Source organism: Polypterus senegalus, chromosome 9, assembly GCF_016835505.1.
Source record: "Polypterus senegalus isolate Bchr_013 chromosome 9, ASM1683550v1, whole genome shotgun sequence".
In the NCBI taxonomy this organism is placed as follows: domain Eukaryota; kingdom Metazoa; phylum Chordata; class Cladistia; order Polypteriformes; family Polypteridae; genus Polypterus; species Polypterus senegalus.
This window is the reverse complement of record NC_053162.1, coordinates 162,956,495-162,970,552: the sequence shown is the minus strand read 5'-3', so window position 1 is coordinate 162,970,552 and position 14,058 is coordinate 162,956,495. Positions and strand designations below refer to the sequence as shown.

The 14,058-nt window shown below is 38.4% G+C and overlaps 1 protein-coding gene across 2 annotated transcripts in view; it reads right to left on the bottom strand.

Moving 5' to 3' along the window:
* ntm (neurotrimin) overlaps positions 1-14,058 on the bottom strand; it is a 685,464-nt gene that overhangs the window by 35,904 nt on the left and 635,502 nt on the right. Inside the window, exons 6-7 of one of the 2 annotated variants that reach the window (XM_039764120.1) lie at positions 10,916-11,067; positions 9,038-9,073 (exon numbers count right to left, since the gene is read on the bottom strand). In XM_039764120.1, the coding sequence (XP_039620054.1) occupies positions 9,038-9,073; positions 10,916-11,067 (188 nt within the window). The remainder of the gene's footprint in view (positions 1-9,037; positions 9,074-10,915; positions 11,068-14,058) is intronic. The other variant, XM_039764121.1, reaches the window with a different exon arrangement.

The following is a 14,058-nucleotide window of genomic DNA, read 5'->3' as shown; positions in this document are numbered from 1 at the left end:
TTCCAGGTGGGCTATAAAAAAGACCGGCAACCAACACTCAGGGCCAGAATCGGCAGGAAGAGGAGGAGGTAGCCTGGGAGGAGTGGTGGTGCCAGAAGAAGGGTTGTGTGTTGTGGCTTAAGTGCTTTTGGAACTGTGTATTGCCTGTGGGGTTCACAGGGAAGACGTGTCCCACAGGTGAAGAAAATTAAAGTCTTGTTGTGTTTTTATACGTGCCTCCGTGTAAGTCTGTGCCGGGTAGGGCAATATACAGCGATCTGTTCACTATATATATATAGACACCGGATGTTGAATGCCACACACTTTTATTTACACTATATACACGTACCAAATAGTCCTGCACCACACACAGTGCTCCTGTACCAAACACCCTCCTTTAAATGTCCGTGGGCCGTCTCTCTTCCTCCTGCCGCTGGAGCTTCATCCACCTCCAGCTCCCGACTCTAGCTTCCTGATTGGAGTGAGGCGGCCCCTTTAATTCCCAACCGGATGTGGTCCAGGTGCCCGATGACACTCTTCTGGCAGCACATCCTGATGTGGCAGAAATGCTGCCCTTGCACCCGGCAGCACTCCGGGCATCCCTGGAAGGCCCTTCCTCCACCTTCCCAGTTGTAGTGGAAGTGTCGATCTCCCGGGCTCCATGATGCTCAGGGCGCACCCTGGCGGTGGCCACGGGCCCCAGTGGGCTTGAGCCTCCTTGCTACTTCCCCGTGGTCCCCTCAACATCCAGGGTGGTTGCCCCCTTGTGGCCCGGGGAATGTATAGACCACCTCCCGATCCTTCACAGCGTCCCGGTTGAGTCTGACTCCCAGCCTCCTGTGACAATATATACAGGGTGAGTCAAAATTATGTTAACACTAACAGGTCGATGGATAGGTCATGGTGGACCATTGCTATGGCCTCCACACTCCCCTGATTTGACACCCTGTGATTTCTGGTTATGGGGTACGGTAAAGGAGCGTGTGTATAGCAGGAAAGTTCGTGATATCAATGACCTGAAAGACAGAATACGGACCGTGGTATCATCTATTCCCTGCGAAATGTGTGTCTGGACTTTAAATGGTACTGTTGCTTGATGTTTTTTGTGTGTTGAACATGATGGTGAACAGGTTGAGACATTCCTGCAAATCATCTTTGTGAATAAATTGTTTCCGTCATTCAAATGTTAACATCATTTTGAGTCACCCTGTATATAAATAAATAAATATATATATATATATATATATATATATATATATATATATATATATATATATATATATATATATATATATATATATATATATTGTCACATATGTGCATTGGAGGACTCTTTTACAGGCCAAAATGAGCTACAGCTAACTTTATCTTCTCTTTCTTCCCGCACAGTGAGGGCATCTAGCCCTGCTCCATCCGGTCCGACCTTCATAAAAGCTGGGCGTCCCAGGAAGAGGTGTCTTTTTAGGTCATAGAAAGCCGCAAGATGGAGCTCTTCAAAGCCAGATCCATTCTCACTATTTCGAAAGCTCCAGACTAGGGAGAAGCTGAAAGGCGCGATTTATTTTTTTTTTCAATACTTTAATATTGTCAGGAGATGAATTAAAGGCACAACCTGGTTGGTGTCCCAAAAATCTGATGTTTTTGAGAGTGTTACCCGGTCACAATATGTTCATTCATATAAATATATATATGAATGAACATATGTATATATGTGTGTTCTAATATCATATGTATATTCCTTGCTCACAGTTTTCTCATTTGGTCTGTAGGATCCTCTGCTCGAATCAGTTTCATATCACTGCTTCCTTAGGAACTTGTAAGGAAATTCAGATTTTCACAATTTTTTGTATTTGTCTCCTTAGAATCATGTAGGTACATCTGTCTTTGGGTTTGATTAATTGCTAATTTCACTTAAATAACTTGTAAGCAATTATTCCTTTTGAAGAATTTGCTGTTGGTGCCAAACATCCAGTAGCCACATCACATTTTGTCAATTTAAATTACAGTAGAAATTTCCTGTAGTTATTACATGCAAATCTCTCCTGTTGTGTTTTCTTTTTTCCTGAGACCATTTTAATGAATTTCTCTTATGGTCTCTTTTATGTTGATGCTTAATCAGGATTTCTGTATGGAATCTCGCATTTGGTATCCTTTATGTTCTCGTTTCTAGAGGAGCTCAACATTCGTCTCTTTATTTGCCTTGTTGATGTACATGTAGATGTCGCCCTGGGACTGTCTGGGTAAATCTCTTTTAGGTTATGTCTTCTAAAGATTTTCTGGGTAAATTTCCTCTTTTTGATGGATTTGAAAATGTTGCCTTAGCATCGATTAGACAAATCTCGGTTGAGGTTTCCTAAGGATTTTCAGAGCAAATCTCTTGTTTTGACTTTTATTTTATTAAGACCCCACTTTTGCATCTTTTTATTATTACTAGCCACAGAGGCGTCTTATGATGTGCCTGGAAAAATATTCTTAGGAGCAGGTTACTGCAGTGGTTCTCAACCTGTGGGGCGGGCCTGCCTAGGGGTGCGTGAAGTAACATAAAGGGAGGCGCGAAGATGTGAAAAAAAACAAGAATCAAAAATATGAAAAAAACATCTGTTGAAACCAAAACAAATTAACTTAAACTACATTCTGATACTAGAACAATAAATATAGAGTTAGATAAATGTCGATAAAAGTTAAGTAGGTATAATAAAATATGCATCTACATTTCAAAAAAATGTTAGGGGGGCGCGATTAAAACTGTTATGAAAACGCGGGTCGCAAATACTTAAAGGCTGAGAAACGCTGAGTTACTGTAATCCCTGACAGGAAATGTCTAGGTAAATCTTCTTGGATGTTTTACAATAATGTCTCAGAGGATCGCCCAGGCAAACATCTTTCCTTTTTCTTCCCCTATTGTTGTATAGTACTGTCTCCTAAGGATCTAAAGTGTAACACAAATCCTTTGCCATTTTATATACTGGTGATGTATAAAAGAGTAAGGCATTCTCAAGTGTGTGCCTCACTTTCAGAGCTATTCTCTGTTAATGTACCTTCTGGAAAATCTCCCTAAGGTTTCACCAGTTGGACTTTTCTTACCTTGAAAAGAAGCCAGCATTATCAGACCCAGGCCTGCCTGGCACGTCCACAAGGTAAACTCCATACGGTCAACATAAACCATTTTAGAGAAGACACCTATTTCAACAGCTAACCACCAAATCATATTTACCATCTGTTAACCATAATTTAGAAAGGGAATGTGTGTGTTGTAGGGATGTATCATTCCATGCCTGTGGAGGATATTAGCCCTAAAGTGATGGATTAATTGTGGTTTTAATTTTTAGGAGCTATTTATAAACCGAGCAGTGTAATCTAGGATGAGTGGACCCAAATGAAGTTACATCAATTTGATAAACAGTTTGACGGATTACATTGACAGTGAAAGTGGAAATATCTGCCAGCTTAATCGAATTTCAGCTAGGTTTGCAGTTGTTGGTCATTCCCAGCTTGGTGCCGTATTACACAGGAAAAACCGGCTTGTTCTTCACAATTAAAAACAACTTTTTTTTCAATTATTACTTTCTAAACTCATTGCCAGTTCGACATTTCTCACTCTGTGTGATGGAGTGGAGTAATTGTTTGGGACAGACGCCATGTCTTCGTTGACATCATTCTAGACATTGTCGCACATTGCTAATTAAACCATGGTAGGACTAGTGCATTTTGAAGGCCTACCGCTCAGGTCTCATCAGGTAAATGATGGACATCCTGCCGGATGATAATTTGAGCTTTGAAACCAAAGTGATAAATGCATCCCATCAAAAACAAATTCCAATTCGGATGAGCTGCTTCAACTTGTTAGAAAGTGTCAACCTGCTGGCAGCGAATGGAAGGAAGGGGATGGCAGATGTTACCAGAGGGATGCGTTGTGATTAGGGGTGTGACTGGCATGTGCTTCACTGCCTTCGGTCTTTGCTTATTATGTTTATTGCTTCATTAAGGAGTTTCATCTTGATGCTGAATGGTGCAGGCCATTCTATCCCACTTTGCAGGTGGATAAATAAGAACAATAGCTGGTTGGAGAAATGGCATATATTTCATTTTCTCACAACAGTAAGTTCTTTCTTTTTTCTATCGAGTTTGCTAAATCTGGTGTAATTAACACCTCAAATCAGTTTGCGGATGAAAATGCACAATATGCAGGAATTACATTGGAAGACACCCACAACCTTTACAGAATTCTCTATAATTTATTAACACTGAACCAGTGGTTGGCACTAGAATATAAAAATCATGCAAAACTCTGAGGATGCTGCTTAAAGCCTTTCAATCACATTACTTAAAAGTAACGAAGAAGGGCCAGACAAGTTTGACTTAACAGCGCTCTGCAGACAGCAAGCAAATTAAACATGCACATGCACGGACACAAACGCACTCACGCGGATGGCCGAGCACTGCTCATAAATCATAATTGCAGATGAGTTCATGTTGGGATACACTTTCGTTATGGGTGGTGGATTTAAGAGTAAAAAGTATGAAAAAATCCAGCCAAACATGCATTTTTATTTATTTAAGGATGGTTGCAAGGGATACATGCACTTATAAAGACATAAGTAATAAAAATTAACTCGCACTTAGAAAAAGTGATAGTCAATTGTTAACATGTGATGAATAATTCTGACACACTAGAAATGATAATAAATATGGAAAAATGTGAAGAAAGACTTCAATGAAGATTTTTCCACCAACTGTTAATCATGCAGACATACACTTAAATATTTACAAATTCTTTATTCAGAATCACCTAAAACCCTTTATCTTGCTTTTTCCTCGCCCGGTCCCTTTAATGTGATTACATAGCTATTTGACATCCCTTTAAGCGCAGGCTGTTTTCTATCCTTGTGCTCTGTGTTGGTTCTTTGTTGCAATGATAGATTGGCCATCTAGCTCTGTGAAGAGGATTACTTGTGTTCAGTTTTGTGTGTTGTGTTTACCCCACTTTTTGACATCCACTGCACGCCCAATGTGCCTTGAAAGGGGTTGACTCTGAATTGCTTTTCCCAAAATTTCTTCTATTTTTTTTTGGGGGGGGGGGGGGTTTTGCCTTGTTTTTAATAGAGATTGAAGGCTGGGGATGTTAAAAACAGGGCCTGTTAAAGTCCATAGAGGCATTCCTTGTGGGATCTTGGGCTATACAAAAAAATTATTGTTGCTGTTGTTCATTTTACTGTTGGAGTAGTGGACTGAAGGCACAATGGGTGGGGGGGGAGCATGCAGATCGAGACAAACTCACACGCAGGAACACAACTTAGAAATTCTCACTGCAAGTCTTTGAATTGAGTAGCTTTGGGCTGTCTTCTCATTTCTGAATTTGTTTGTGGACTTTTTTTTGTAATTCCCTTGCTTGTTCTTATTTAGTCCACTGAACATCCATATCTTCTTTGATATTTAAATTTTTTAGGAATACAGTGATTGGCAATAATGGATACAATGAGGCTATTAGAAATAAACTGGATACATTAGGATTAAAAGTCAAGATGGAGGTAAAAAGCTTAGGGGTAACTGTTGACTGTAATCTGAATTTTAAATTGCATATTAATCAGGTCACTAGGACAGCATTTTTTCACTTAAGAAACATAAGTAAAGTTAGACCTCTTATATCACTGAAAGATGCTGAGAAATTAGTTCACGCGTTTGTTTTCAGTCGACTAGATTACTGTAACGCACTCCTCTCAGGACTACCCAAAAAAGACATAAATCATTTGCAACGAGTGCAGAATGCAGCTGCTAGAATCCTAACTAGGAAAAGAAAATCTGAACACATTTCTCTAGTTTTGATGTCACTACACTGGTTGCCTGTGTCATTCAGGATTGACTTTAAAATACTGCTTATGGTTTATAAAGCCTTAAATAATCTCGCTCCATCTTATATATCGGAATGTCTGACACCTTATATTCCAAATCGTAACCTTAGATCTTCAAATGAGTGTCTCCTTAGAATTCCAAGAACAAAGCTTAAAAGAAGTGGTGAGGCGGCCTTCTGCTGTTATGCACCTAAAATCTGGAATAGCCTGCCAATAGGAATTCGCCAGGCTGATACAGTGGAGTACTTTAAAAAACTGCTGAAAACACATTACTTTAACATGGCCTTTTTATAACTTCACTTTAACGTAATCCTGATACTCTATATGTTCAATTCATCATAATAAATATTCATGGTGGCTCTAAAATCCGTACTGACCCCAACTCTCTCTTCTGTTTCTTTTTCCGGTTTCTTTGTGGTGGTGGCCTGCGCCACCTCCACCTACTCAAAGCTTCATGATGCACCAACAATGATGGATGGATTAAAAGGCAGAAGTCTACGTGACCATCATCATCAAGTCCTTCCGTGAGAACCCTAAATCCAAAGAGGACTCTTTCATTTATGTTAGGTAGAATGCCCAGAGGGGACTGGGTGGTCTAATGGTCTGGAATCCCAGCAGATTTTATTTTTTTCCTCCAGCCGTCTGGAGTTTTTTTTTTTTCTGCCCCCCTGGCCATTGGACCTTACCCTTATTCTATGTTAATTAATGTTGACTTATTTTTTTTTCTTATTGTGTCTTTTATTTTTCTATTCTTTATTATGTAAAGCACTTTGAGCTACTGTTTGTATGAAAATGTGCTATAGAAATCAATGTTGTTGTTGTTGATTTGGTTATCCTTTTTTTTAATTCTCCATTTTTTTACTTTTTATATTAATTTCAGTTCTTCATGGTTTGTAACTTTACTCTAACCATGTTACATACTCTGTAACAAAAAAAAAATTGATCTCATGTTTTCATGGAGAAATGACATACCAAAGACCCAGTGGCAACCAGTTCTGGACAACAGCAACATACATGTAATATCAATAACATCTATGAAAAATGTATTGCATAATCCACATATCAAATCAAGTAGTTGTATGCTCACAATGTGCAAAAGTTTTTTTTTTGCTACAATATTGTTAAATAAAAATCTGGAATGGTCTCCCCTAGACTTTGTTGTGTACTCAAATATGGGGATGAATACTTGAGGAGTAAACTGCAAGACAATGATTATATTTTTATATTATGTACATTAAAGAACCCATCCATGCATTCATTATCTAACCCGTTACATCCTAACTACAGGGTCACGGGGGTCTGCTGGAGTTAATCCCAGCCAACACAGGGTGCAAGGCAGGAAACAAACCCCGGGCAGGGCGCCAGCCCACCGCAGCATTAAAGAACCATCAACAACAAATCAAGTTAATAATATATTGAACAATTTTTATGAAAGTAAAGTTGAGTAAATCGGACTGTGCAGCTGCATGAATGAAAAAGTACCACTTCTGGTTAGCGGAAATAGCTCAAAAGTTTCTAGAAATCTAGGTTTTGTACCTAATACTTGTATGCAAAATTTGGTTGACCTAAGTGATAGCATACTCAAGTTATCGTGTTTACATACACACACACCGATATAATTCCAAAAATGGTATTTTCAGACTCAAGGAGATCTAAAACGTCAAGATTTGCTGATTTAAAGATTTGCACATGAGATTTTTTTCATGGACGTTTTGATATTGTTTGATGGTGTCCAGTGTCAGTCCCCTCTGTGACCCATTCACGTTAGCTAACAGTGGTGACTTTGCTATTGAAGAAAGAAGACCTCTGTGCATCACAGATTTAATGAATGGATCTTGCCTGTGATTTTAATCTTGGATTTTTAACCTGTTTTTGGAGTATTTTTGGATTGATTTTAACATTAATCAAGAACATTGTTTTTACTTCCTTTATTATACAAGAAGGACTGCACCGCACTTTATTTTAGAATACATTGGAATCATTAAAAGCACCAAACTCCTTTAGGACTGTAATCTGGCCTGTTTGTATCCTCACTGCCGTGGCTCACCTCGATACTTGACTATCGACAATCCGGGGTCCAACCAGGGAGCAGTGATGGTAAACTAACGGAATATATCAGAGAATGATCTGAATGAATGTGCAGAGCAGGAGGAGTGAACCGTGGGAGTAGTTCTGGTCATGTATTGATTTTGTATTTATTAATTTGTGTTGGGGAAAGAGGAACGGTATACGGAATTAATTTGAAGAAAAACAATGTTCAGTTATATTTTTGGAATTGCTTTTTCCTTAGGACATATTTTAATTGCATGTTCGATAAATACACTGTTGTTCTGTATCTTTTTTATCTGATTCAATAAAGGTTTTATTTTCAAATCTAAAATTATCAATCTCTTTTCGCAGGATATTTAACGCAGACACATTTTCAAGGTGTAACGATGAATTTACACTCCCAAATGAAACGGAGCTGCACACTGCTTAATCCGAAACACCACTGAACCCTTTCTACTGATGAGACACATCTTGAAAACTCCAGGGGAAACTTGGGAAGTCACTTTGTGTAGGCGAATGTGTCTCTTAGCATGAGGGACGGATCCTCGCCCCCCTTGGATCAGGAGCAGTGCATGTCCACAAAAGACCTGGTGATTACACTTGACATGTACATAAATGCAGACACATTTATGTTGTTACTTACTTGGCAACAGGTAAAAATAAAATGAGCCATGCCATGGAAAGAAGGGAAAACAGAAAAGTATGAAAACAAATTAAATAAAAGCAACAATTATAGGAAATACTGACATTTCCACACTAATGAGGCCAGTATTTTGCATTACTTCCTTGATGGTATAACCACAAATTGAATATATTTTAATACATTTAAAAGCGTAGCTTAATGATTTGTACTCATTATTTTTAATGTTGTAACAATTAAACACTTATAATTGTTTACATAATGTATAGCTAAAAATCTGAAGCAATATTAACAGACATGTCTGCCAGTGGGAAGTTGTTCTTAAAGTGCTGCTTTTAAACCTCCACTCCAAATAGCCATTTTAAGGCAGCAAAGCCAGATAGCAAAGCATTAAACACATACAGCTGCATATCATTTGTGTGAAAATGTTAATATTCCTTCATGCAAATCCAGAAATGGATGCAATCGCAACAGAATAAGGCAAGGTTGACTTACAATTGACATGACTAATAATACTAACCTTGTAACTGTGTTGAGCTAGTGGGCTCATTTATTTCTAAACCAAAAGGAACACATAGAATAAAATAAAGACTGGGCTACTGATTTATATCACTTGCCAATGAGCTGCTGAAAAAATGACTCTAAAATGATAGTAAAAACAAGATTAAGTACTGAAATAAGAATTTTAGAATTGCACATAAGGACAAGCAAAATATATTACACAATTTGAAAATATTAAATTAAATGAGGTACAAGGGTAATGAAACTGACTACATATTTTTGCAGGTTGGATAATAAAATTTAACACGTTAGAAACTCAAGTTGTGTACTTAGAGAGTAGATTGGGGTGAGTCTATTCCTTCTGGACTGCAGATGGGCATCAAAATGGGCATCTGAGCCAGGATCAAATATCATGAGAAGAAGGAACAGGATGTGTGACTCTTATCTGTTTGTCACATTCACCATAAGTGCAGAGCAAATTCAACTTAAAAGAAAATTCGGCCCAAAAGTTATATTTTTATAAATTACTAACCCCATGTAATTTTAAAAGCCCCTAAAGTGATATGAGCAAAAAATACGTATTTTTCAGGTGCACAAGACACTTTCTCATACTCATTAGATAGTTACATTAGACAGAACTCAAATGTTTCCTGTGTACACCCAAAAAGTCTTATGAGCACATGAAACTGAAATTTTACACTTTCTTCTGCACACTCAGAACTGTCTTGTGAGTAATGGAAGGTGTCTCGTGTGCACGGAAAACTATTATGTACACCCAAAAAAACTAAGAGTTTTATTTTTAAAAAACATGAAAAGCACCTTAACACAATTCTTCTGAAACACTGTCATAAAACAGCTAAATCTTTATTAAAGAGCTGCAATTGAATTAGCTTTACTATGGTTGTAGACTGACCAGTTGAAGCCCATTGCAGATGTATTGCACATTGCTATTCATTTTAAATGAAATGCCTTGGCTCTCTCATTTTACCAAGAAAAATATTTATGTTTTACATCCAACAGTAATACATATCTACTGTATTAATCATATGTTTCATTTTATTACTGATAGATAGATAGATAGATAGATAGATAGATAGATAGATAGATAGATAGATAGATAGATAGATAGATGAAAGCCATTATATAACAGGTAGATAGACAGATGTAAATATCTTCATCTATACTCCATCTAGACCACAGGTGTCGAACTGCAGTCCTGGAGGGCCGCAATGGCTGCAGGTTTTCATTCTAACCATCTTCTTAACTAGTGACCAGTTTTTGCTGCTAATTAACTTCTTTTGCCTCAGTTTTAATTAACTTGACTTGAACCTCCTATTTGTTTCTTTTACCTTAATTAGTAGCCTAATGATAATGAGATGCAAAAAAAGACACTGTGTGACCAGCTAACCACAGTATCTGAAAATAAAGAAAGGTGAAGGTCTCAGTAAGGTTAATCTGCTCAGGTCACCAAAACATTTTGACGGTTCCACAGTTTTGGAAATGTCTGCTGTGGCAGAATGAGAGCAGAAACAAGCCATGGAATTAAATACCGGGTTTAATTAACAACAAGAATTGGCTCCTCATTAAGAAACTAGTTGGAGTGAAATTGGTTAGAGTTTGATGTTCCAATTTAGCTGGTCATCTGTCGGCTCGTTTCACATCTCATTTCTGTTTGGCTCCCATTTAATGGAGAAAAGAATCAATTCAGAGAAGTGAATCCTTAAAAACAGGACTATTAAAATGAAGGGACATTAAGTTAATTAGCAGTGAAAACTGGTTGCTGATTAGGACAATTGTTAGAATGAAAACCTGCAGCCACTGCGGCCCTCCAGGACTGGAGTTTGACACCGCTGATCTAGACTGTTAGATTCCAGCGCTCCTCCTCTGTATTACTCACCGTATAAGACTATGCTTGCATTTGCACTGCCTAATTTGTTGATTGCCACACAGGTGTAGTTACCATAGTCTTCCTCAGACACGTTGAAAAGGGTGAGCATTGAAACTCTTCCAATATTCTGAATCTGGACTCCATTCAGTTTATTGAGGATCCTAAAAGAGGAAAAATTAATGTTTCTCATTAAATATTATTACAAAAAATGTTTCTATTTTATTACCGTTATTTCTGTAGTACTCTAAAAAGTTATTTTAAATACATTTCTTGTATTTTATTACTTCATAACTAATCTTACTCATATTTTTATTTTAATATGTACATCCATATTAAAACATGATGGTTCGTAACAAAAGATGACAGGCAGGTAGTACTGCAAAAAATAAAAAAGTTGATACAAGAGTAGTACTGGAAAATCATCAAAATGAGACATGGCTAGGCAGTGGCAAGCACATCGTGCAGTAACAGAAAGTAAGAAGTGTGCTGCTCTCGAGTTGCGCATCAGCCATACATGTGGGCAGGGCAGGGGAGAGCAGAAATTCTTTGTGTTATTTCTTGATCCATAAATATGCTGCAATAACAAATACAGCAGGCTGAACTGATAACATTGATAAATGAAACTCTGAGCTTGTCTGGAAAACATGGCTGAGAAAATAATAGATTGTAATATGACTCTTAGGAACTGTGTTCTTTATTAGTAAGACTATTGGGTAGATGGCTGCTATCATAGTTTAATAATATACTGATGTATTTTTATTTTTTTTTTATATGGGAAATGCAAAAGCTTCTTCAGCATCCATAATGCCAGAACTGTCAGTGGGCCTTTTCCAATCAGGTTCATTCAATTAAACAGACCACTGGTGGATCCCAAACAAGGTGAAGAAACATTTCAATGATGTTCAGTAGAATCTGGTACTTCAGCTAAATTTCAAGTGTCACAGCAAAGGGTAGGAATAATTGTGTCAATATGATATTTCCACCTTTTATTTTTAATAAATTTGCCAAAAATGGTAAAATCCAGTTTTTACTTTGACATTATGGGATATTGAATTTTGCGTGATAAGAGAAAAATTAGTTTAAATGATTTTAGCACAAAGCTGCAACATAGCAAAATGTGTTAAATGTGAAGAGTGGATTTTGGAATCCACTCTATCATGTCATATAATGTCTTATCTATCTATCTATCTATCTATCTATCTATCTATCTATCTATCTATCTATCTATCTATTGTCAGGGATGCCAGGGGCAACGACCCGGCCGGGACGCCGTGAGGGACTGGAAGAGGGACAAAGCCCACCCTGGATCACGTGGGGGCCGCCTTCCTGGTTGCCACGGGTACAGGGCATGGAAGCTCCACCCTGTAGGGGCCCATGGTCACCGCCAGGAGGCGCTCCAATGCCTTGGGGACCTGTTACCCCAGAACTTCCGCCACACCAGGAAGTGCTGGGGGGAAGATTTAGGACGGCACCCAGAGAGCTGCTGGGAGGACAGCCGGCACTTCCGCCACGCTGGGGCGTGGCCAAGGGAGGAATGCCGGGAACACCTGGGGCTCATCCGGGAACTGTTTAAAAGGGGCCGTCTCCATTCATTCAGGGCTAGAGTCGGGAGGAAGAAGGACAAGGCAAGAAAGGAGAGTGGAGGCGGCCCGAGAAGAAGGCATTTGTGGCCAGGACTGTGATTGTTGGGGTAATTGTGCACTAAATGGACTGAGTCTGTGTGACTTCATTGTTGTAAATAGTTTGTAAATAAACGTGTGGTGGTGATTAAGAACATGTCTGCCTGTCTGTGTCCAGGTCGGCTCCACACTATCTATCTATTATATAGTGCCTTTCACATCTATCTATCTATCTATCTATCTATCTATCTATCTATCTATCTATCTATCTATCTATCTATCTATCTATCTATCATTAATAAAATGAAACATCTGATTAATACAGTAGATATGTATTACTGTTGGATGTAAAACATAAATATTTTTCTTGGTAAAATGAGAGAGCCAAGGCATTTCATTTAAAATGAATAGCAATGTGCAATACATCTGCAATGGGCTTCAACTGGTCAGTCTACAACCATAGTAAAGCTAATTCAATTGCAGCTCTTGTGTCATGTGTCCAGGTCGGCTCCACACTATCTATCTATTATATAGTGCCTTTCACATCTATCTATCTATCTATCTATCTATCTATCTATCTATCTATCTATCTATCTATCTATCTAGCTTTGAAGCTCAACCCTGTAGGGGACTTTCTCTTCAAAGTCTCTTCCAGGCATAACTTGCTTTCTTCTTGGTCTTCTCTGGTGCTCTTTTAAAAAATCTCAGCTTGATCACTTACAGAACTTTTGTAATAATTAGCACTCTTTGCCAACATTTAGTTATATGTTTATTTATTTATTATTTGGAGGGAAGATGAAGCCTCATTTGACTCTTGTCTTGTCTGAACTTTTCTGTTAGCCATTTTGCACATCACCATGTTGAAGAGCTGGAATATTAAGTATGGATTTTCTTAAATTCTTCCATGAATCAAAGAGCAGCTCCCCGGCAGAGCACATAAAGAACAGGAGGCAGTTGTCTCTCTAGAAAGGCCACAGAAGACAAAGGTCAAAGGCTGATGCATGTGGGTAGTTTCTTTTGAATGCTTTGTATTTATTGGCTTGTTCCTTTAGGGTATGAGGTCTCGCTAGAAGGAGGGATGTTAAGAAAGTTCCTCCAGTCCATAGACTGAAACCTTCCCACCAACAAGGCAAAAGTGGAGTGTGAGCTTTTTTGGAAACACTTAACAAACACACTTTGACCCTAACTTACTACAACTTCATAGTGAACAGTACAGACGGACCCCGCTAATCTACCATGGCATGCCGCGATGCCACCCAGTGTGTTCTGAACCTGTTTAATGTTTGAACCTTCAATCTCAAATGAAATTAGAGAGTGCTGTGTGAAGAGTGAGTGTCGCTGTCTCTGAGCTCTCACTGCAACACTCATGGAGCCATGCCAGCCTGATATCGTCAGGGGAGGTACAACAATAAGACTTGAGAATCAAACAGAAGCAAGAGGAGGTCAACACTGGGCTTCTTTTTATAATGCTGAATATTTAGGAGCTTTATAAGAATTATTTATTCATAGCACAAATCTCAGGAAAATGTCAAT